Source organism: Neofelis nebulosa, chromosome 12 (assembly GCF_028018385.1).
Source record: "Neofelis nebulosa isolate mNeoNeb1 chromosome 12, mNeoNeb1.pri, whole genome shotgun sequence".
Lineage (NCBI taxonomy): Eukaryota > Metazoa > Chordata > Mammalia > Carnivora > Felidae > Neofelis > Neofelis nebulosa.
Window position 1 is genome coordinate 69,433,619 of NC_080793.1, and position 22,725 is coordinate 69,456,343.

Genomic DNA, 22,725 nt, shown 5'->3' on the forward strand with positions numbered 1-22,725 from the left:
TGAGATTCAACTCCTCACTATTTCAGAGTATCTTCACCTTGACCCCTGGATTATGGGCACTCAGCATTGTCTCTCACTTATTCTGTCTTGAGACCCCTCCATGTCATAAGGTGGGGGACTTTCTAGGAAGCCACTGGTAAACTAAAATCTAATTAGGTTCATGCTAGAAATCAAAGTGACACAGACCCTATTTTATAACCCAGTCACTCCCTTATATAATCAACATTTCTCCCTTCCTTGCCTTGCCTTCTTCTAATGACCCTGTTTGCCACAAAACACCTCAAGTGAAGGCTGTCCATCTTTGCAGGGCTTCAGGGTCTCAGCAAGAACTATAGCCTGTGTTTCCAATGGTCCCATCCAATGTTTTTTGACCTCCTTCCTTCCAGAGCTTTTGCTCTATGGATTCTGTTCTTTTCACCACATCCCTGACCTCCTCCTGACCTCCTGAGTCTCCATTTTGTTGTCAGGTTAAAATCCAACTGCTCATCCCTCCACCTTTGACTCCTCCTCACTCCTTTTACACATCCTGTGCCTACTCTGGGCTCTCCACTCCTGGATGACCAAACCTCTCACCGTGACACCTTAGTCCCTTAACTCACTGATTCCTGAGCCCTGAAGGACACTCCTCTCTAATCCTCCTGGCAAACTTCTACACATACTCTACGGTCCACTTCAAATGCCATGTCACATGCCACTTCATTAACAAATGCTCAATGAACACAGGTGCAACTGAGTGGAATCGCTTACATCGCATGCTGTAGAGTTAGTTCGTTAAGACAAGAACATTGCCGTGGCCTCAGTTTCTTTCTCTGTGGTACATGGTGGTGGTGTCACCAGGAGAGGCCATTCTAGAGAAAGTTCCAAGTGACCCTTGGACCTTCCCAGCAATTGCTGGTCCTCACCCTCCATCTGTCTTAATCATGAAGGCCTGCACCGTCCTCAAGCCCCCTCCCATCCCATCCCCCGCACCGCACCTGAGGAACTTGTTGAGATCCCCGTGCTTCATGTACTCAAAGACCATGATGAGCGGGTCTCCCTCCACACAGACACCGTAGAACTTGACAATGTGCTCGTGCTGGAGGTTGGTCAGCAGCTCTGCCTCACGGTGGAAGTCCTTGCGGGCGTTGTCACTGGCGTCCTTCAGTGTCTGAGGATGAGGGGCAGACAGAGGAAAAACATCAACACACCTTAAACTGACATCAAAGGGAAAGGTTGTGTTGAGAAGGAAGTACTTCAGTGAGCCCTGAGGTTCGTAGATGGGAAGGAAATCCATCTCATTTACTATACAAAAGATTGGAAAATTGCCTAATTTTTGAAGAAATACCGTTTGTATTAATAACTGAGGAAAAGTCCCTTATGGGTATGGAATGCTTTACGGTTTACGAAGCGCTCATACAGATGTTTTCTCATTAAGTAACAGACATGAGCTTTTTATAGTCTTAACCCATTTTTTTCTCTATCATTACCCAGTTATCACTACAAACTTCTCTTCCCTTTTGGTACCTGTTATGTTTTCAAGGATGCTATGTGCCGCTCACTTCCGCTCACGTAACTTTAAGAAAAACTTGATATTATGGAAATATCCAGTAGATAGGAGAGCATACTGAATCCTCGTGCACCCATCTTCCAGCCTTGACTGTGATCACTGGGCCAGCATATTATGTAACCCTTCAGAAAGGCTTCACTCGTGCTCACCCACGCTGCCGGCCCAGGAAAAGCCCCGATCTGGGGAGGTCCAAGCAGGCCGGTCACGTGGCCAAGATAAAGGTGCCCAGGATAGTTCTCTTCTCAGACCACTCTGCCCCCACGGTGTCATAGCAGGGCAAAGCTGCCATGGGCTGATGACACACATCTGCACCGAACTCCTGTCCTGTGCCGGTCTCTGAGCCAGAGCTGTGGTGACATCGGGAAGACACTGACCCATATCCTGGCCTCAGGTGCTTATGGGCAAACAGGGAGATGAGCCACATTTATGATTAACTATAACTCAAGTTTAAGACGTGTATCCAATGTGAGCTCCCCTGCATCTCTGTCCAGTTTGATCACTTGACATGCTTCTCTTGAAACCTATGCTCCCACCTTAAGAAAGATCCACAGCTGCCCAAATGACATCAGGCTGTGCCTTCCTGTCTCTGCGTGTGTTCATTCCTCTGCCTGGAGTCCTGACTGGGGCATGGGCACTGGTGTCCGAGGTTGAATGATACCCGTACAAAGGCGTCCATGTCCCAACCCCCAGAATCTATGAATATGTTACTTTACATGGCAAAAGGAACTTTGTAAATGCGATTACGTTAGGATCTTTTTTTTTTCTCCATGTTTATTTATTTATTTTGAGAGTGGAAGAGGTGCAGAGAGAGGAGCAGAGAGAGTAGAATCGCAAGCAGGCTCCGTGCTGCCAACGCAGAGCCCGACCTGGGGCTCAATCTCATGACCACGAGGTCACACAAGGTGGAAACGCTTAACCGACTGAGCCACACAGAGGCCTCTAAGTGAAGGATCTTGATGTGGAGGGATTATCCAAGTAGGCTCAATGTCATTCCAAACAAGGGTTCCTGGGTGAGAAGGGTGGGAGGGTCAGGAGAGAGAAGGTGTAAGGTAGGAGCAGAGGTCAGGCAGTACAGAAGGTGCTACACTGTTGGCTTTGAGGGTAGAAGAAGGGGCCACAAGCTAAGGAATGAAGGTGGCCTCTAAAACCTGGAAAAAGCCAGGAAATGTTTTCTACCCTGGAGCCTCCAGAAGAAGCCAGCACTGCCGACATCTTCCCTTTAGCTTTAACAAAACTGATTTTGGATGTCTGACCATCAAAACAACGAGAGAAATTATTTGGGTTGCTTTAGCCACTCCGTTTGTAGTAATTTGTGACAGCAGCCACAGTTAAGGGACAGGGAGAAGGGATGGCCAGAGGACTCCTCCTGGTAGAGGTGGCATGTGGGTATGTGAATCCTTTTTCCAGAGACTTCCATCTGTCTTTATTGGTGTTAGAGGGCAAATGTGAACATCCATAGTCACTCGGGAACAGAATGAAAGCATGTCGCCTGCCAGATGTGTACCACACACTGCGTCAGGGTCAACGAGCACTGCCAGGCTTCTGGTGGTCATGTCGTGTGTTACAGCTCATTGCTGCCTTGACTCTGCTCTCCTGGGTGGGAGATACTCCTGACCTGGGCAACTTCTAGACCTTGGAATGTGCCACAAGTCACGTTCCTGAGGGAAAGACTCTGGGATAGAAGTTAGCAGCCAAGACATTCATTGGGGCATGCTCTTGGGATTAGCACCTGCTGGGAGGGATTGGGCACCGGGGGAGTGGAGCTGTGTCTCAACACTCCCCCACAAGGCCTATGGGATGACCCTTCAGAGCTGTCCTGAGTTTCAGCCAAAGGGGCTGGGCCTTTGTAGCTTTGTATCAGTCAGCCATCAGATGGAGGCCACTGGGAAGGGAGTGTGATCTTGAGTGGCCTTTCTGAGCCCCCACAGGCTGCTGGTAGCTGAGGACTGACTGAGGTTTCCTAACAAGTGAGGGAGCAAATCCTTCATTCCCAAAGGGGGTCAGGAGGCTCGTCATCGAGTCTGCCACACGATGACTTCGCAATATGTAATTTACCATGCCCAGGGCTGCTCTCCCAAGCAGGGAAAGCACAGGAGGGCACCGATGAATATGCAGGGTCTGCTTCATATCAGCGACAAGAGAACATTAAGATGACAGAGGCAACAGTAAGATCACAAAGTCTTTTCTGCTACGATCTGTATAGAATCTAGTGTTTTCACGAACTGCCTTTAGCAGGATTTGAAGCTTTCTTCCCATTGCTGACCTGACCCAAGGAGACAGAAATTATACCTACAGTTTTCATTAGGCTACAGGCAATTACCTCTTATGTCAAAGCCTGGAGGTACCGACTGAAAAAAGTGTCTGGTGGTGGGGTTCCCCCATTCTCACATTAGAATGTGGTTTTCCAAAAAGCATCCCTTAAGAGCACCTGCTTTGAAAAGTGAGCTGATTTGGGCCAGCAAGTAGTCAGAGAATCCATAAAATTTTGGTAGGGCTGTTGCCATGGAAACCGCACATTTCTTCATTTAATAACAAAATGAACAGAGGCTGAAAGCCTGCGTTTTGGGGCTCTGCTTCCTCGAAGCTCCAGAAACTGGGCTTGTCCCCATCCAAACTAAGCTCCTCTTGCTTGTCCCCATCCAAACTAAGCCTCCTCATGGGAGGCATGAAGTGCTTATCTTCACGACCTGTTTAGGTTCGTTTTATCTGTGGGCCTGCTTTTTAGGTGTTTTTTAATCCAACCAGTATTTTGGTCTGCCTAACTTCTAGGTAGAAAAATAAATCAGTTAGGGCAAGAAGATGGACACAGAGGACGTGGACGTTGCCATTGCCTGGGAGCAAAATACACACATCGGAACGTCTCCTGCACTTGGACTTGCATTATGGTTTTGGGTACGTGTCTGTCTCCACTGCTTCTGCTGACAACAGAATCCAACGTTGGGCAAATAAAAGAACCCTGGACCCACGAGATCTGTGCAAGCTAGAGATGAGAGAGCACTGGAAAGGGCTGAAAAGTGGACGTTCATGTGGAAAGGTGGTGAGTGGGCCCGAGTACATGTAGCGAAAGCAGGGACGAGAATGTAAGGATGAGGAGGAGACTTCCCAATGCCTTCTCTCCTGGAGGGCTGGCCCCAAGCGGTTGTGTTCCTCCGGTCGAAAGACAGATCCTCACAGGGCACCTGGGTGGTTCAGCCTGTTGGGCGTCCAACTCTTGATTTTGGCTCAGGTCACAATCTCATGGTTTGTGGGGTCAGGCCTCACGTCTGGCTCTGCACTGGCAGTGCAGAGCCTGCTTGGGATTCTCTCTATCGCTCTCTGCCCCTCCCCTGCTTGCTCCCACTCACTCTCGCTCTCTCTCAAAATAAAGAAACAACAACAACAGAAAACCCCCACAAATGACAGAGCCTCACAATAGTGGGACTCAAAAAGAAGGCATTCTAGCTTAGAATTAAAAAAAAAAAATCTGGGTTCAAATTCTGACTGCTCTGGATCTCTCTGAGCTCTGGTTTTATCCTTTGTGGAGTGAGGGGAACAATGTCATCTATTTCTCACAGTCACTGGGAGGACTGAGTGAGGTAGTGTAAGCTAAGAAGCCTCCGAGGGTCCCCGGTAGACAGTGATATTTGAAATCAAAACCACAACTAGGCCTGCATCTGATTTGCTCACATGAGGATGCAGGGAGGCCCAAAGATGCATGGATAAGGTACAGAGATGGCCCAATATGAGAACAGCGGTACCCCGGGCTGCCACCATTTCCCTCCAAAAGCCCTTTGAAGCCTGCGATGTCTTCTCAGAGATAAAGTCTCATTACTCAGAGGCTGCCCTGTGTGATTGAGATTATTTCTAGGGCTTCAGCCCATCGTTAACAGTGAACTAGAGAAGACTACTGACCCCTTTAGGGCATTATCACAAGGCATGAAAAGATTCTTCATGTAATCTCTCTTCATAAGTTTTAGCTATGTACTGTTGATTCCAGAATGCTAGATTGTGTGTGTGTGTGTGTTTAAGAGAGAGAGAGAGAGAGACAGGGAGGGAGAGACAGGGAGAGAGTTAGGCAGTGGGGTAGAGGGTGGGATGGGAGAGAAAACAGAATTTTTGTTGGGGGGTGGGCACCAGACTAAAAGAGCTAATGAGCATCTCACATCTCCATTTCCCCAAGGTAATACACTATGGGAAGAGACTGTGCTCTTAGTGTAATGTCAGAAGCTGTGCTTCAGTAAAATTTTTGGATTTGAGAAAGATTTCACTATTCATGGGGTGAGTGCATCCTACAAACCTAGCTGCATCCTATGTGCCCATCCATTTTTGCATGTTGGGTCCCTTTTCTAAATTATGATTCAATCCTATTTTAAGAGATTCAGAAAATATGGCAGTAACAAGTTGGGCAAAATCATCTTCTGAATTTGGCACTCAGAGGGCAGAATTTTTCTCAGGGTGGAACCATAGCCAGACAGCAATCAGAAGCTGGAAAAATCCTGCTATCAACCCTATTTATAAAAATCATCTCTGTTTTAGTACCACGGCTGATTGTCATTTTACTCAATTAAAGGAGGCTTGGCTGGTTCCCCGAGTCCTTGGCAATGGACATGAGGTGGCAGCTTCCCTCACTGACAATTCCCTCCACTTAAGTTTCATTTTGACAGGCATATTTGCCCCATCAGTAAGCATTGCTATTTTCTTACTCCTGGTGTCTGCTTTGTAGCTTCATTCCTTCTTATTCCTGGTGAATTTCCTGACACTTCAAAAGCTACCATCCTTTCTGAAGACATTCTCAAGGGACAGGTCTCCTCCAGAGCTACAGAGAGTTACTGCCTTGAGCACACACTGATTCAGAGTGGGAAGAACTGAGCAGCATGCAATAAACTTCAGCACAGAACTGAGAAACTAGCGAAGGCAAAATGGAGGTAAGGGGAAAAAAAAAACAAAAGGAAAATTAGCACTCATCACAAATGCTTCCATGAAATATTAACGCTAACTAACTGGAAGCTCGGAGGAGAGGCGAGAAAGCTTATTTGAAATCATTGGTGTGATTGGATGTGGTAGGATGTGACAAACGATCATTGCATTTCAAAGTACAGGTGGCTTAGGAAACACAAGCTTGTGTCCTTGTTTTCAACACTAATCTCATATTCTTCTCCTATAATATTTAACATCATAGAAACAAAGTTAAGGTGAAGTATAAAAACAAGGAGATTATTATGGTAGGACTTCATTATGCCCAATGGCTATTACCATGCTTAAAATATGGAGGGCAGGGAGTTAACTCCCATATGAAACAACTAAGATGCATGAGAATGTCTGTCAACATGCCTAAGTTCTTCCGGGTCAGGATAATTGATTGCATCGAGCTCTGCTGATAATGGAGACTGTTGACCTTTCCGATACCTCTTAGACCTGTACTATTCAATATGTAGCCAACAACTACATGTGGCTGGTGGTCTTTTGAACTCTGGCTGATCCAAATTGAGATGTACTGTAAGTATAAAATACACACCAGGTTTTGAAAACTGGCAGTGTATAAAATACCTCATTAATATTTTTATATTAATAGTATGTTAAAATGGTATTTTAGATATGTTGAGTTAAATAAAACATATGAATACAGTTACTTTCATCTGTTTCATTTTACTTTTTAATGTGCATACTAGGAAATTTAAAAATGCAAATGTGACTTGCATTTGTGGCTCACATTATACTTCTGTTAGATAGCACTGTTCCATAAAAGCCATCTCAAAAGACTATCAATGGGTCAACCTGCCTCTTGCAACTGTTGGAAAACAACAGTAAACTGAAATAAATTAAGGCAGACACCCTTCTTATAAGGTTCTTACAGGCAACAATTAGCCAAGGATTTAGAGTAAGCTGTAGTCACGATACTGTGTGATTCTTCTAACTTACAGGGTCTTCTCTAAAGAAAGGCAGAGGAAATTTTTATCAAATTCTTACAAAAGTGAATTTTGGAAGACTATGTTTTAATAAATTCAGAGATAGGAAGAGCTTTATAGAAATAAGATCTTAAAAATTAAGGAGAGTGCAGTGTGCCTGGGTGGCTTTGTCAGTTAAGTGTCCAACTCTTGGTTTTGGCTCAGGTCATGATCTCCCAGTTTGTGAGCTCAAGCCCCATGTTGGGCCCTGTCCTGACAGTGTGTGGAGCCTGCTTGAAATTCTCTCTCTCCCTCTCTCTCTTTGTCCCTTCTCCACTCATGCTCTCTTTCTTTCTAAATAAATAAATACATAAATAAGTAAATAAGTAAACTGAAAAAAAAAAACTAAGCAGAGTCCAATAGGTGGCTTGCCTACGCAATGAAAACTAATTAAATGATTATATGAAAATGAAATTGATCACACTCAGTGCTTACTATGTACTAGAAACCAACACCTGTGTATATCAACTCAATCATATGTAACTGGCCTTTGCAAGGACTTTAATTATGTACCAAGTGACAGCTTCAAATACAAGATTCATAGCCAGGGTGTTGATTGCTGCTATCTTTATTTTCACAGCCATGCTGACTCTTACGGTTCAGAATCTAACAAGTTGACCATCCAATGGGAAACACAAGGCCAAGTCCTAATTCACACACTTTAAAATGTTTACAATCATTTGGGTACTGAAATTGATGGTTTATGCGTGCATATCACATCAAGTTGCATATTACAAATGCTAAGTCTTTGGAAGACATCAAACTAATTCATAGCAACAGTCATATTAGAAAAATATTGACTCAAAAGAATGAATCAGAAGTTGTCCTCCAGCATGGGCAGCTGCAATATATTTACCAGCTTTAAATACAATTAAAAATTGGAGCCAATTGCACTAAACTTGCTGATGGATCATGGTAGACCAAGACTCAATTGACAGTTGGCTTATCATGTTAAAGTCAATTAAAAAGCGGGGCAGTCAATTAAAAAGTGAGGCACAGATTCCAGAGATACAGAAGTGTGAAATGAAGCCTCCAGCTATGTTGAATACCAGATGAGTCCTCATTCCAGTGAAATGCACTGTTTTGGGCTTAGCATGTCTGAGAAGATGGGGATAAATTGTAGACAAGCCAGAAAATAGGGTTAACAAGACAACTTAACAAGACAAAAAACAGATCTCTTGTCAAAGGTTAAAAGTTGAAGTTACTGGAAAGGGGACACTGGTGGAGCAACTTAATCACCGGGGCCCTGACTCAATACAAGAGGGACCCTCACCAGGCAAATGTTGCTCTCAATCCTATGCTGTATGGGAGTGCACACATTTCTCACACAGCCCTCACCCCCCCCCCCACACACACACATCACAGATACACACGTGCACACACCCACCCACACGTGCCAGGAAAGAATGGCCTTACACTACAGTACAGTAGAAATCTATTAAACAACGTCTGGACCATAAAGACGATGGAGCCTTTTAATAAGCCACCATTAAAAGTTCTACAACTTCTATTACTAGAGACTTGTCAAGATGGAATTGATAGCACTTTCTGCAACATTCTGTCCTGTTAAGGCATACAAACTCTTTTTATAGGGCAGCGCTGACAGATGTTCTCTTAAATATACTAATCTTGTCATCTTCCATTTCCATGATGTGGGAACAAGGATTCCGTGTGCAGTGGGGAGAAAGTGCAGGAAGAGGGAGGAATGGGAGGCAAACCTCATGATTTATCGCATGTGAGGACTGATATGGTGACTGCCACAAAAACAAAACAAAGCAAAGCAAAACAAAACAAAAAAACAAGACTAAAATGAAAGAAAGCAAGAAAATAGCCACATGCCTTAGAAATAAACGTGCCTGGGGGCACCTGGGTGGCGCAGTCGGTTAAGCGTCCGACTTCAGCCAGGTCACGATCTCGCGGTCCGTGAGTTCGAGCCCCGTGTCGGGCTCTGGGCCGATGGCTCAGAGCCTGGAGCCTGCTTCCGATTCTGTGTCTCCCTCTCTCTCTGCCCCTCCCCCGTTCATGCTCTGTCTCTCTCTGTCCCAAAAAATAAATAAAAAACGTTGAAAAAAAAATTAAAAAAAAAAAAAAAAAAAAAAAAAAAGAAATAAACGTGCCTGGGTAGAGCGCTTGAACTGATGAACTCTTGATGTCCTTTCTTGTCTATGAATTGTTTCACTCTTCTAGAATGGGAGGGAATGAGCTTTCCTTTTTGAGCCCTTATTCTGCCCTGTACATATTCTGAGATAATTGGCTCTAGTTGCTTCTTCCCCACAGATGGCCTCATCTGTGCCATGTGACCACCTTGGATAGTTGGTCCACAGGTAGGTGGCCTGGCATGAAGACAGAACAGAGCAACTGAACACACAGTATTTTCCTTCTTGAGCAATCTGCATTGGGGGGGCGGGGGGAGCACAGAGACTACGTGAGCAGCAGTTGGCCCGGAAGCAGAATTCAAATGTTAGGAAGCAGCAGAGGCAAGAGATAGCTATACTCCATCAGCAGGGAAGCCTGGAGGACAGTCCCTGGCGTCTCCTGCTGAGAGGATAAAGAGGGCACAGTCACAAGGGCCACCTCAGATCCAGAGTGAGGTTTTAGATCCCAACTGTTCTAGCAGTGAGGCCTAGCTGTCCTGTAGTTCCTATTTGAGTTGGTCATATTCCTTTTTTTTTTTTTTTTTCTTCTCGGACTTTTACCCCTTTCTTCAGGGATAGAATCTCTCATTTTCTTTCAGGGAAGCATGGTTCCCCACGTTCAGTCCATGTGTGTTGTGCAGAGTTGACCCACCATCCATTTGCAAGAATATGTACGTGACCCAGTCCTGGATATTCAGACTATTATCCAGAGAGTCAGAGGACTTGGTGACCCAACTCAAGACAACTAGCCAGTAGGAAGTTGGCCCTTGGACTTTTGTGTAATTGTTGGGGAAGAGGAGCTCTCTTTTGGGTTGCTGGATGGCAGGATCCAAGCCCAGAGCTGTTGCTTAGATAGCTCACCACAGTGTGGGGAGAACTTGCCTGGTCAATACAGAGGAAATACAGTCAATACAGAGGAAAGCAGACGGTCAATACAGAGGAAAGCAGACCCGAGAGATAGAGACAGGGAGAACTGATTTCCTGGATCCACCAGTCCCTGAAGCAAGGATACCAGTAGCTTGAACAAATAAATTTCCTTTTCTTCTTAAACCAGCTTGAGTTAGGTTTCCAATGAGCAGTCTACTGCTCTTCTCCTCAAAGCCGATTGTGATGTTTTGTTAACATTCATTCCAGAATCCAGTTTTCTTTATTTCTGCCTATTTCCTTGAATTACGTTTCTACTGGGAAAACTTCAAGAAAAGTATCTGTCGACCTTACACGCAAATGAGCACAACTAGCACATACCTTTGTGTTACTTGATAAGTGGCACTGTGTTGAATTTCTTCAACTTGGTCTACCAGGGCATGTGCAAAATTCAGTCAATAAGAGTGTGGTACATGGTAAGCATCATACTGACGGGGAGGCCTGAGTTTTAGTCCTACGTCTGACGTTAAGTGACCTTGGTCAAGCTATGTGACCTTGGATGAGTCATTCATCTTCTCTGGGTTCCCGTTTCTTCCCTCACAAAAGGTGGGAGTTAAGCTAAAGAACATCAGCTAACAGTTCTATAAATCTGCATAGCGGTTCAATCATTTCTAAAATGACTTCTCATTAGATTACACTATCCTCTATATATCATCTTTACAGTGCCTCTCAGCTATAAAGTTCTATGATTATCAGTAGCTCATCAGATCATTTCCTTACCTAGAAACGTCAACTGCAGACTCTTCACTTTTTCAAAGGCTATTTTTTCTATAGCTTATCTGTCCACCCATCTATCCTTTTGTTCACTCAACAAGCACTGATTCCATGTTACTAGATATTAGACAATGTGCTAAAAAGCATGGTTCTCGCCCTCAAAAATACCGCGCTAACGGAGGAGACCCACAATCTTGCCATTGATTAACTAAGCCCGCGGATGCATATAGAATGCACAACCTTGACAAATGCTGTGAAGGACAAGGGCAGATGCCTTACTAGCATGTAATAGGGAGGTCTGACTTAGCTGGGGGAGCAGGCAAGGGAATGTATCTCCAAAGAGGAGCAACCTGAGCGGAGAGCTGATGGATTGATGGGAGCTGTGTGCATCGAGGGGGCAAGGTAGGGCTCTCCAGACACAGGAATGGAAAAACATGCTGGATGTGACTTTGGGGCTGCCGAACGGTAGTGTGCCAGAGGGCTTATCAGTCAACTCTTCCAAAACCCTTGGTGAAGAAAATCATCCTTATTTCCTCTGTTAACAAGAAGATATTCAGAAACATGAAATGCAAAAATCCCAAAGGAAGTGCCTGCTGAAGTCAGATTTCGTCCTTTCTAGTCTCAAATGTTCCTGTGCTGGTGCCTCTCACTCACTTTAACTTACCCCTCAAGGAAGTCACTCCACTTCCCTGGGTCTTGGCTTTCTCATCTATAAAACATGAGGCTTGGGTTCTGTAGGATTTCTAAAGTCTCTCTCGTGTGCAGCATTTTATGTTTCTGGAAATACACCTGAGTTAGTGGAGAGGGGGAGGAGAGGCCATGAATCCTACAAAGCGCACTTGTGGCTATGTTTAAAAAACAAAAATCCGCGTGCATTCATAGTACAAGAAAATGTTGTAGGCATTGTAGCTATTGAAATGCAGGTTGGAGAGAGCCAAAAATAGCTAATGCACCCACAGCTAATGCAGGGAAACTGCCATGAAGCGTTTCCTTGGCAATTGAGTTACTTAAAGGTAAAGTAACTCATTCTGATCAAAGACTGGTTTCTCTGCTTCTCATTCTCTTTATGGGCTCTTCAATTGTAATACAGTGTAAAGAGGAAAAAAAAATAATTGTCAAATCTATTTCACTAAAAAACAAAGGTCATCCAAAAATATCAAGAAAAGGTCAATCTGGTTGGCTCCAAACAAGCAGATACTCTAAAGGGAGAGGCACGCTCAGCCCTCCTGCACCCTCGAATGCCCTACACACGCCTTAGGATCACTTCCGTCTCAAATCGGTTCCGTGGATCCCTCCAGTTCTGAAATCACTTGGGGCAGGCGACGCCAGGATTTACAGGAAACTGACATCTGTCAGTCTGAATGCAAAGTCTTGGATTTCAAACCAGTCAGCTCCTTCTAGAGAAAGAAAAAGGACAATAGCTGCAATTTCTTAGCATACATAATCAATGCTGCCGGGGTTGCTAGGCAACGGGCAGAAAGCCTGTCAAACATCCCTGGGTACCTCCAATGGGAGAGAAGCAGCTCCCGCAGCCACTCCTCAGAGATGACAGTCTGTGCAGGCCCCGGAAGCTGCATTCAGCTTGTCTCATTCCTTAAAAATTCGCTTTCCTGTGGTTAGGGCCGGAACCATAGACGTTTTCCTCCCAGGCTCCTGGGATAGTCTTTGAACACACTTTCAATTGGCCAGCTCGCAGCCCTAAAATTGAGCAGGTTGGGCTGGAGACAGCAGCTTTGGAAAAGGCCCATGTGCTATTCTGATCCATTCATCCGGAGCCTGTAGAAGATACGACTCCTTCCTTGTGAGGTTGCAGCCTGCGGATCCCGGAAAATTAACCTGGGCATCCTCTCTGAAGCTTGAAGTCATTCCAGCGAACATAAACAAAGCCTTTGATTTCAACAAAGCTGCACATGCTAGATCACTGAGATGAGACTTCTTAGGTGTGCGACCTTGAAGTTGGAACTGCATTTTTGAGCTGCAGGCATTTTGTCCTCTCTGCTTGAAACAACAGTTGCATTTGAATTTCAACAAGAAGGACCTGGCAGAGGAGGAGTCAGGATTTGATAAAAGGGAAAAATCCAAGTTTTTGTTCCTTGGCTTGTCTCTTGTTTGTTTGTTTGCTTGTTTTTAGCGGTGTTAATTAACAAGCACTCTTCATAGGTCATTCATTTGCGAATTTATTTGGCAAAGCCAGGGTGTCTATGAGGACTAGGTCCTGGGTCTAGGTCAGAGGTGGGATTAGGGCTGTGACTGTGATTCAAACCAGAGAAGCCTCACTGACAGTAGCCAAGGGAGATGTGACCACGTGGAAGCATGCCCCACTGGCTACACACGGCTGATGCCGGCTGATCTTTCATCATTACCAGCCCAAGCCCTGAAACCTTATTTTGGCATGTGTTGGGAAGGAAACGTAACCCAAGAGCTGAGGGTGCCCTGGATTTAGCCATCCAACACCCTCTCTGCAAGGGCATTCAAAGAAATACAGCGAAGTAGGCAGAGAATAAGAAATGATACCAAAAAGAAAAGCTATACCCACTGAGAAATTTCTCTCTATCTGGCCGAGGTCCCTCAGCTACTCCTACACGATCATCTAGGATTCTCTAATCTCCCAGAATGTTCGTACATTCAGAGAGTCTCACCTTGTGACCTCAAGAATCTGAATTCAGAATCTGATGGGCTGACTTAGTTCCCTGGGCGGTCTCCAAATATCAGCGGGAGGAAACATGAGCCCAGAACACAAATCCATGGTCTTCAGTGTCCTTGTGTATAACTTACGACTAGATTAGGATCAGCTCTTCCCTAAGCTTTTTCCAGCTCTCATGTTTTATCAGTCTACGAATCTACAAAAATAGAGGCACCTCTTGGTCCCATTTATCCTAAGGGGGAAAAAAGAGCGGCAGAAGAGAGCAGAGCCTGCAGATATAACCCTGCCAAATGTTCTGAACATTCTGTGCTTTAAAAAATAACAAACTTTTGGGGTAAAGGAAAGAAAAGAGGAAGCAATCGCAACAGCAGGAATTAAACCCCTGCCCCCCCACCCCCGCCCCCAGAATCAGAGCAGGATTCTTATTTTACACCTTCTACCCTACTTGACCTCACATCTTTCTAGCATCGCCTTCCTGTTTCCTCTCCTCTGGCTCCCTTTCCCCCTTCCATTTGCTTAACTTAGTATGATGTTTATTGACACTACATTTACCCTCCCTAGAAAATTCTGTTCTTTATTCACTTTATTTTTATTTTTTTATTATTATGTGTATTTATTTTGAGAGAGAGAGAGAGACAGAGTGCGAGCGGGTGGGAGGGGGCAGAGAGAGAGGGAGACACAGAATCTGAAGCAGGCTCCAGGCCTGTCAGCACAGAGCCCCATGTGGGGCTCGAACCCACAAGCCGTGAGATCATGACCTGAGACAAGTTCCGATGCTCAACCAAATGGGCCACCATGTCCTTTATTCACTTTAAAATGCAGCTTTTAGAAACCTCTGGTGAGCGTCTAAGAGCATCCACTCATGTTGGTTACTTTGGAAGATAAAGAAAGCAAATGCACTGTTTTTTCCTTTGGATGAGTTTTAACAGAAACTGTGTTTAATCTGCAGGATGAGAAAGTTCAAGAAGAATTTTACCTCTCTCCTCAGTGACCTATTCTGTATATACCAGAGTATTTTAATGCTAAGTACAACAGTAATGGAATATACATCTGATTTTTTTAAACATGAAAGGTTGTCCTGATTATAACCAGTAAACAAACGCCACTCATGTAAACATTCTGTGTTTGGCAGAAACAAACAAAACCCAGTCATCTTCTGTTAGGCCAAGAAGTTGCATTTTATTATGCTAGCCAAGTCTACATTCCTTTGCCACCTAATTCATTTAATAAATATATGCCTCTTTTAAGTGGTTTGCATATATTATTCAATACCGTGGTGAGTTGTTTTTTAAAATGTTGACAATGCATATGTAAAAGATACGCTCAAGTCTTTTGTGCTATTTTTGTTAATTCTTGTGTTTTAGAGAACTCAGTGGAACTTTTGTTCCCCTCCAGTAATATTTATCTTATTGAAGGCCAGGTGTCCTTTTTGAGTTTTGGGGGAAATGGCTAGAAGGACTTTCAGACTCTTTTATTTCAGTAAGACCTTGCATCTCCTAGGGTAGTGGAATTTACAAGAGACTCCATCCACCCCAGGATAGAGTCTTGCCCGCACTGTTTACAGTCCTGGGGCTCTGGGAACATTTGGGAGGGACAGGGTAAGGTATAACAGAAGACGTCAGCAGAGCAGAGGCTGAGAGGGAAAAGTGAACTCTGGTCTCCCTTCTAGAACCTTCACCAGAGACAAGCTCCAGCTGAGCTTGGCATCAGCATCAAGCAATCTGAGGAGACAGATTGAGTCTCCAAGACTTAGCTGGTTGAATTCTGTTTCACCCTACCGACCTCCACCCAGAATTGAGTTAGCATTGACTTGTCAGAGTAGCCCAAAGCTATTCACAGCCTGGAGATGGACAGGTTGCCCCTGAGAAGAAGCTCAGACAGCTAGATGAGCCCCAAACACCCTTCCCGCTGTCCATTTAGGTACAGGAAATTCGAACACATCCACCATAGCAGACATAATTGGTTCCTGAATTGGCCAAATACAAAATGACACAATGCGCTTCCACACATTAGTGCGACAACAGATAATGAGACATTCTGGAGTGTTCTCTTACCTTCACTGCCACCAAGATCTTGTCCTGCTCAGGACAGAGGTTATAGCATTCAGCTAGGAAAACTTTTCCAAAGGCTCCTTCGCCTAGCTCCCTTTTCAGAACAATGTTATGTCGCTTGATGTGTTGAACAACTGGAAAACAAAGACAGAATGGAAATTGGAATCGAGGCACGTGGAGGTAAAGGCTGAGGGTGGGAGTCAGGGGCCTGCCTCCTGAGCGTGCAGGCCTGAGACTCTGCCCCTCTGCACTGGCAAACCAGAGGAGAAACTCAGTATCCATCCTCACAGTCCACCCAAATGGCTGGAGGGAGGTTGCACTGGCTTGCTTTCCAGGACTCAATGGTCATTTTTGATAGAAATCAAGCAGCGACCTCCTCGTTGGCTGCGGAATGTCATTAATGAACTTCCCAGATTAGGAAAGGGGAGAGATGAGAAGGGATTGGACATTAATAGCAGGCCTCTCATAAGCCAGACACCTTGCATATACTTGTTAGTCATGTGTCTAGTGGGGAAAGGCAGAGAGAGAGCTAGGACTCCCTAATTCTTTGTTAAGACGCCTCAGACTCCTGAGGGAAAGAGGCTCAAAGGACACAAGGGGAAAAGGCAAGGTCTGGGCATTTCTAATTAAAGATTTGTCCCCGTCCCAGCTTTAGCCTCCTGCTGAGGTGGGCTAGACCATGGTTGAGACTCATTTCTCCTTCCAGAAATGTCTAGGCTGTGCTATGGCTGGCTTCCCCAGCCCATTCTAAGATCATGTCCCCAGTCTTGGTTATCCAATGCCAAGAAGAGATAAGAATAGATGCACGGTGGGAAGAGAGAATATTTCCCCCTCTAGTCTAGAGTGGAGCTGGCCCACATCAATTCATCCATACACTTTCCCAAGAAACAAGGCAGGAGGCAGCCAAGGCTTTTTGGAAGCCCATCAGCTGCAAGGAGGGGAGCAGAGCAAAGCATTTCTCAGAAGAACAGAGCCAGTGGGAAGCCCCAAAGGAGACTCTGTGGAGGACAGAGCCATAGTGGGAGTATGTGCCTCTTCACCCTGTCCATCAAATGTTGAACTTCTCAGCTCAAGGGTTCCACCAGCCCATTGGCCACCATTCTTTTCTGGAAGGCTCGTCCCTGAATGGCAGTATTAAAAAGAGATCGGGATGCCCTCTGGAGCTTGGAATGTCCAGCCAACAGTATTCTCTCATTTTTCTCTCACAGCCCTGGGAAGCAACCTTCTCTGCATTTTGTACACAGGGAAACTGAGCCTGCAGAAATTTCAGTGATTCACAGCATGGGAACAGAGAAGTTGAAGTTTGAATTCAGGTCTGAATCCAGAGTAAATGTTTTTTGTTTTGTTTTGTTTTTTTCTTCCATACCACAGTTTCTTTTCCATTATAAATCGGGCTACACATGGCAAGAAAAATAGAATATGTAAACAATAGAATAAAAAGTAAACATAATCTCCCAGCTTCCTTTCTGTTTAGTTCACCCTTCAAAGGTGAGTTCAAATTCTCACTTCCTGAGAGTTTCCAAGACCACTTTGACCACCGACGACCTCCTTCTCTGAATTCATATTATATCATGACTTGCGCTTAGTTGAATTCTGGCTTATGTCTTCCATTCATTTCATAACTGGAAACTCCCTGAGTTTAAAAGCAACCCTATCTATCTCCTATAGTCTTGTGCAATGTCTAAGGTGCTGAGCATACAGAAGATTTATTACTATGGTTTAATTTGATGAACTTTCTTTAAAAGTCTTTTTTTGGGGGGGTGGGCACCTGGGTGGCTCAGTCGGTTGAGTGTCCGACTTTGGCTCAGGTCATGGTCTCACGGTTTGTGGGTTCTAGCCTCACGTCAGGCTCTGTGCTGACAGCTCAGGGCCTGAAGCCTTCTTTCGATTCTGTGTGTCCTTCTCTCTCTGCTTCTTCCCTGCTCACACTCTGTCTCTCTCTCAAAAATAAATGAAGATTAAAAAAAATTTTTTTTGTCTTTTTTTTTTAACTTGAATGTGAACCACATTGTGAAAACACAAGAAAATATAAATCAAAATTCTGTAGTTGAAATAATAGTATTAAGATGAATGCTCATAAGCCCACCATCCCATTTAAGAAACAGACTATCACTAGTATGTTGAAAGCACCGCTCTACCACTGGGACTTTCTTGGTTGTATCCACTTCCCCACTCTCTTCTGGGGCCCAGTTACTACCCTGAATTTTGTGTTAATCATTTCCTCTACAGGTTTGCTACTAACGCTATATCCCTAATGAGATATGATGCGAGAATGTGTATTCTTCGCATCTTGCGTTTTTTACTCAACAACGCCCTGGAGATTGAGTTACATTGAGCTCCAGTATGTGTGCAGTAGTCATCCTTTTGCTTTTACTGCTTTATAATATTCTGTGAAAGGACTATACCGCCATTTATTTATTCATTTTCTGTTGATGGATATGCTCTACAGTTTCTTTTTAGACACAATTTGATATAAAATGCAAGCGGTGATTAAGGTTTTGCCTTAATAGGATTTTTCCCCCGATAATTCATGTGGTTTGGAGCAATGATGGCTTCCGTGGGCCTCTGGGAACTCAGGGTGATAAAAATCAAAAGGTCTTTTATGAGCAACAATATTAATGAATATAAGAATGTATATTAATTTCTCATGCTCCAGTAGCAACGGCTGAATTTAAGAGAAGAGAAATGTGTTCATTAGGTAGAGTGCCCCTATAAAGAGACAAATGTTAATTCTTGCAGAGAATTAGCTGCCATATTTAAATCTAATATTTAACTCCACGGTGGTCACATGTTCAGTGGGAATTAAATTGCCACTTGATTTATTTTCATCATGTCAAGGCAAGTATTTAACTTCTTTTCGTTTTTGATTTACACTTAAAAAAAATTTCAGATAGGAGAAGAAATCGGTGGGAAATAAGTTTAAGTTTTTAAAGCTATGGGTAAAGCCACATTTCCATCACCTTCAAAACTAAAATTGATGAGACCAGTTTTCCTATACTGACCTTGAAAGCAGTAAGTGCATCTTTTCGTTCAGAAATGGGCTATTTTGCATTAATTTGCTCTGTTGGTTTGGGACACAATAGATTATATGAAGGGTGGCCTTTTGCCAATGTATTCCCTCTCAACCAAATTTCTCTCTTAGAAGACTAGAAGCCACTCAGAAGCACAGGTAACACTTTTGTGTTTGTATTTACATTCCTGACGGGGCCTTACAGTGTTTTGCATACAGTTGGTACAATAAAAATATTTATTGAAAAAATGTATCAAACGGTAATAACAGCCACAGATAAATGCTATTTAATCATATCATTTCAGTTAACTGACAACAATCCTATAGGCCATAAAGCAGCCAAATTCTCAGAGGTCAGGGGTGGAGAGAATAACTAACCTGCAGCTCTCCTTTCACTGACCTAAGAATTTCTTCCTAATCTCTTCCAAGAGAGTATGGGGCCCTCCTTGACTCAAATAAAATCTTGGCTATGCCCCGAGGACCTCCATGGCCTCAAATGGAGGCCATCCTCCAACCTCAACCCCAAGTACTTCAGCGCCTGTGTGCCTGATTTCTGGCCATTGCCCCCTCTCTTCAGCTAGAGCTCCAGCTATCTCAAAGTATCTACTTTAAGGAGCCATCAGTCTATGCACCATTTCTGTCCCCTCATTGCTGGTTATTCCTCTCATCCACTGAGCTCCCCTGCCTACACTCTCCCTCTCCACCCTACCCGTGTCTCCATTCTCAGGGCCTGCGGCACAGAGAAGTTCAGTAACTTGCCTAAGCTGCAGAAACACTGGACTTCCATTTATCCTGAGTCTTTCAGTGCTGTAGCTAAGAGCCCAGCATCGGGAGGTTTGGTCTCGTGGTCTGAATGGCATTAAGGTGACTTTTTCTGGGAACAAGACTGTCTTCATGAAGGAAGAAATGCACTGATTCACATTCTGGACAAGCTCTTTACGTCACGGTGGACTAGCACTTTGAATAACACTGTCTTTAAGGGCCCTATGAACATTTGGATTCATTTTATACAAAATATTCTGAGTGAAGTGAGTCTAAAGATCCCATGATAAATAAGCTATCAGGTAAGCATATAAATTTTTTACATTTGGAGGAAAACTCCAAAAGATAGTTGCTTTTTATTTTTATTTTTTTTAATTTTTTTTCTCAACGTTTTTTATTTATTTTTGGGACAGAGAGAGACAGAGCATGAACGGGGGAGGGGCAGAGAGAGAGGGAGACACAGAATCGGAAACAGGCTCCAGGCTCCGAGCCATCAGCCCAGAGCCTGACGCGGGGCTCGAACTCACAGACCGCGAGATCATGACCTGGCTGAAGTCGGACGCTTAACCAACTGCGCCACCCAGGCGCCCCGATAGTTGCTTTTTAAAAAAAGCCTTCATAGGAAAGTTTTTCTTTAAAATTCACCTTGCCTGAAGACAAGGAGGTATCAGTAAGAGATGTAGGTGGTGTAACAAATACACCGTCAAACTCAGGTGGTCTGCAGACCGAACCATGTACCCTGATACAGTCAAAACAAAGCACGTGATTAGATATTCTGTGAATAAATCTACTTTATAGAATCAGAGAGAAATTGATGACCAGCAATGATAATCAGTGGCTAAAACTATCCGGACATCTTTGTCATTAATGGAATTATCCAGAGTGGAAATTTGGGGCCCTTGGTCATTTGCTTCAGGAGTACCAGAACTGAGTAGATTTCCAGTTTTCTGTCAGTATCACGTAATTACGACCACTGACAAATGCGTTTTCTCACAAGTACCTGCAGTAGTTTATGGATACACTTGCAATTTCAGATGGTTTAAATCACGTTCCTGGTATTGATATCTCCCAGAAACAGATATTCTATATATGCACACACAAGCTACAGATCAAGTATTCATCCACGTCTGTATCTATTACTACTAACTCTAAAACTAACTAACTAAGTAAATAAATAAATCAATAAAACCCTACCCACTTAAGGGTGAAATTGGAACTATGTCCTTCCAATTTCCTCAGTAATGGGGCTTTATAGAAAGCCCCTTGGCCCAGTGCACATGTCCTGCTCAGCATATGAACCTTAAATTGAGTCATTAATTGAAATCTCTAATATATGCCAGGTACTAAGTGATCTTCAGTTAAAAGGAAGCATATTTTAAAATTCTGAGAAGAAAAGTAAAAAGGATTAAATTCTAGAAGATAATATTCTGGAGTAGATGTGGTCTCTCTGTTTCCTTACAGACCCAAATGGAGGGATCACCTTCAGCGGTTCCATTGCAAAGGACCTGACACTGTAAGGGCAAAAGAACTTAAAGATTATTGAGGCTGACTGCCTCATGTTTGACAGTCAACAAGTGACACGTCTTCCCCAGGGCCACACAGCTAGATGGTGACCGAGAAGGGGACACTGGATTCTGTAACACAAGCCCCCCTTTGAGACTGAAGGCAGTGAGGGCCTCCTGATGTTAAACGGCAATAGGGATTTCATCTAGCTAACCTTCTATAAAATACTTGAAACATTCGTGTTTATCTTCTGAAATGGACCAAATGTCTCATAATGAAGAACTTCATCAGAAAATTGTCAACAAAATAAGAGTGAGAAAAGTAAGAATTAAAACTTAAATACCTTGAAAAATACCTGAGCTTGATTTTAAGTAGGATGAACAAACACTATTTACTAAACATCTTTATGTCTGTTTCGTGGGCAGCATACTGAAAAGGTAAAATCACCCACCTTGTAAAAATAAAGTTGCATGAAAGACTGGAACTATGTTTTTCAATTTCATCTACATTTTTATTAAAATACAAGTTGGTACTAAATTGGAAATAAATGCAATTAAGACCGCAGACATAAAACATACCAGGAGAAGACAAGGCCAAATATTCATAAATAATATTAATGATGAAATAGAACTTATCATAATACTGAGCCATTCTTAAGTACTTTTCAGCAAAAAATCCCAATGTGCATTACCATCAATTAATTTTCATATCTCTCTGAATGAGGTCAACAGTCACATTTATTTTACAGATGACACCACAATTAATTGACTTACTTGTGGTCATAGAGCAATCCACTTATCCTTTACCAAGTGTTATTTCCAATGAAATGGGGAAGTGGGGAGGGGCCTAACATGTGCACATTGCTATTATGGGCCAGAAAATGCGCTAAGAGGTTTACAAGAATTATCAATCTTAACAGCAGTCCAGTAGGGTATCCTTATCTCCATTTTCAGATTAAAGTAAAAAGAGGCTCAGTCGAGCTAAGTAACTCACCCAGGGTTGTCCAACCAGTGACGGGCAGAGCTAAAATTCTTTCTACTACAATATTCTGCCTTGACTTTCTTACAGAAAACAAAATGAAAGAAAAACTGTGTGAGCTCAACTTTGTCCACCTAACGAGCTGTGGGTTGACTTTCATCAATTTAGCTCAGTAAGTGTTTACAAAGCACCAACTGTAGCCTGGACATTTTTCTAGGGCCTAGCAAAAGAATAGGCAGAGTAACCCCTGTCATCAAGCAACCTACAACCTAAAGAAGCAGAAAAACACACATACTTGAATCTATCGTATCTTTTACTAACACCTTTGCTTCATTCACAAAAGATTTTTGAGTAACTTGCTGTGACTATGAGAAGAAAAACAAAAAAACTCAAATCAAAACTCGAGTCAGGGAAAGTGGAATAGAAGGCTAAGAGACATATTAGTAGAAATGCAAGTGTGCAGATTCGAGGGGCCCACGTGGTCATTCACATTAAGTCATAATTTGACTCCAAGCGTCCTTGCAACAGAAGCCA

At 43.6% G+C, this 22,725-nt stretch overlaps 1 protein-coding gene across 3 annotated transcripts in view; it reads right to left on the reverse strand.

Moving 5' to 3' along the window:
• The window catches only part of NTRK2 (neurotrophic receptor tyrosine kinase 2), a 338,116-nt gene that overhangs the window by 72,373 nt on the left and 243,018 nt on the right, over nt 1-22,725 (reverse strand). For all 3 annotated transcript variants that reach the window (XM_058695571.1, XM_058695570.1, XM_058695572.1), the window contains 2 exons: nt 15,942-16,072; nt 975-1,147 (listed from right to left, as the gene is read on the reverse strand). In XM_058695571.1, the coding sequence (XP_058551554.1) occupies nt 975-1,147; nt 15,942-16,072 (304 nt within the window). The remainder of the gene's footprint in view (nt 1-974; nt 1,148-15,941; nt 16,073-22,725) is intronic.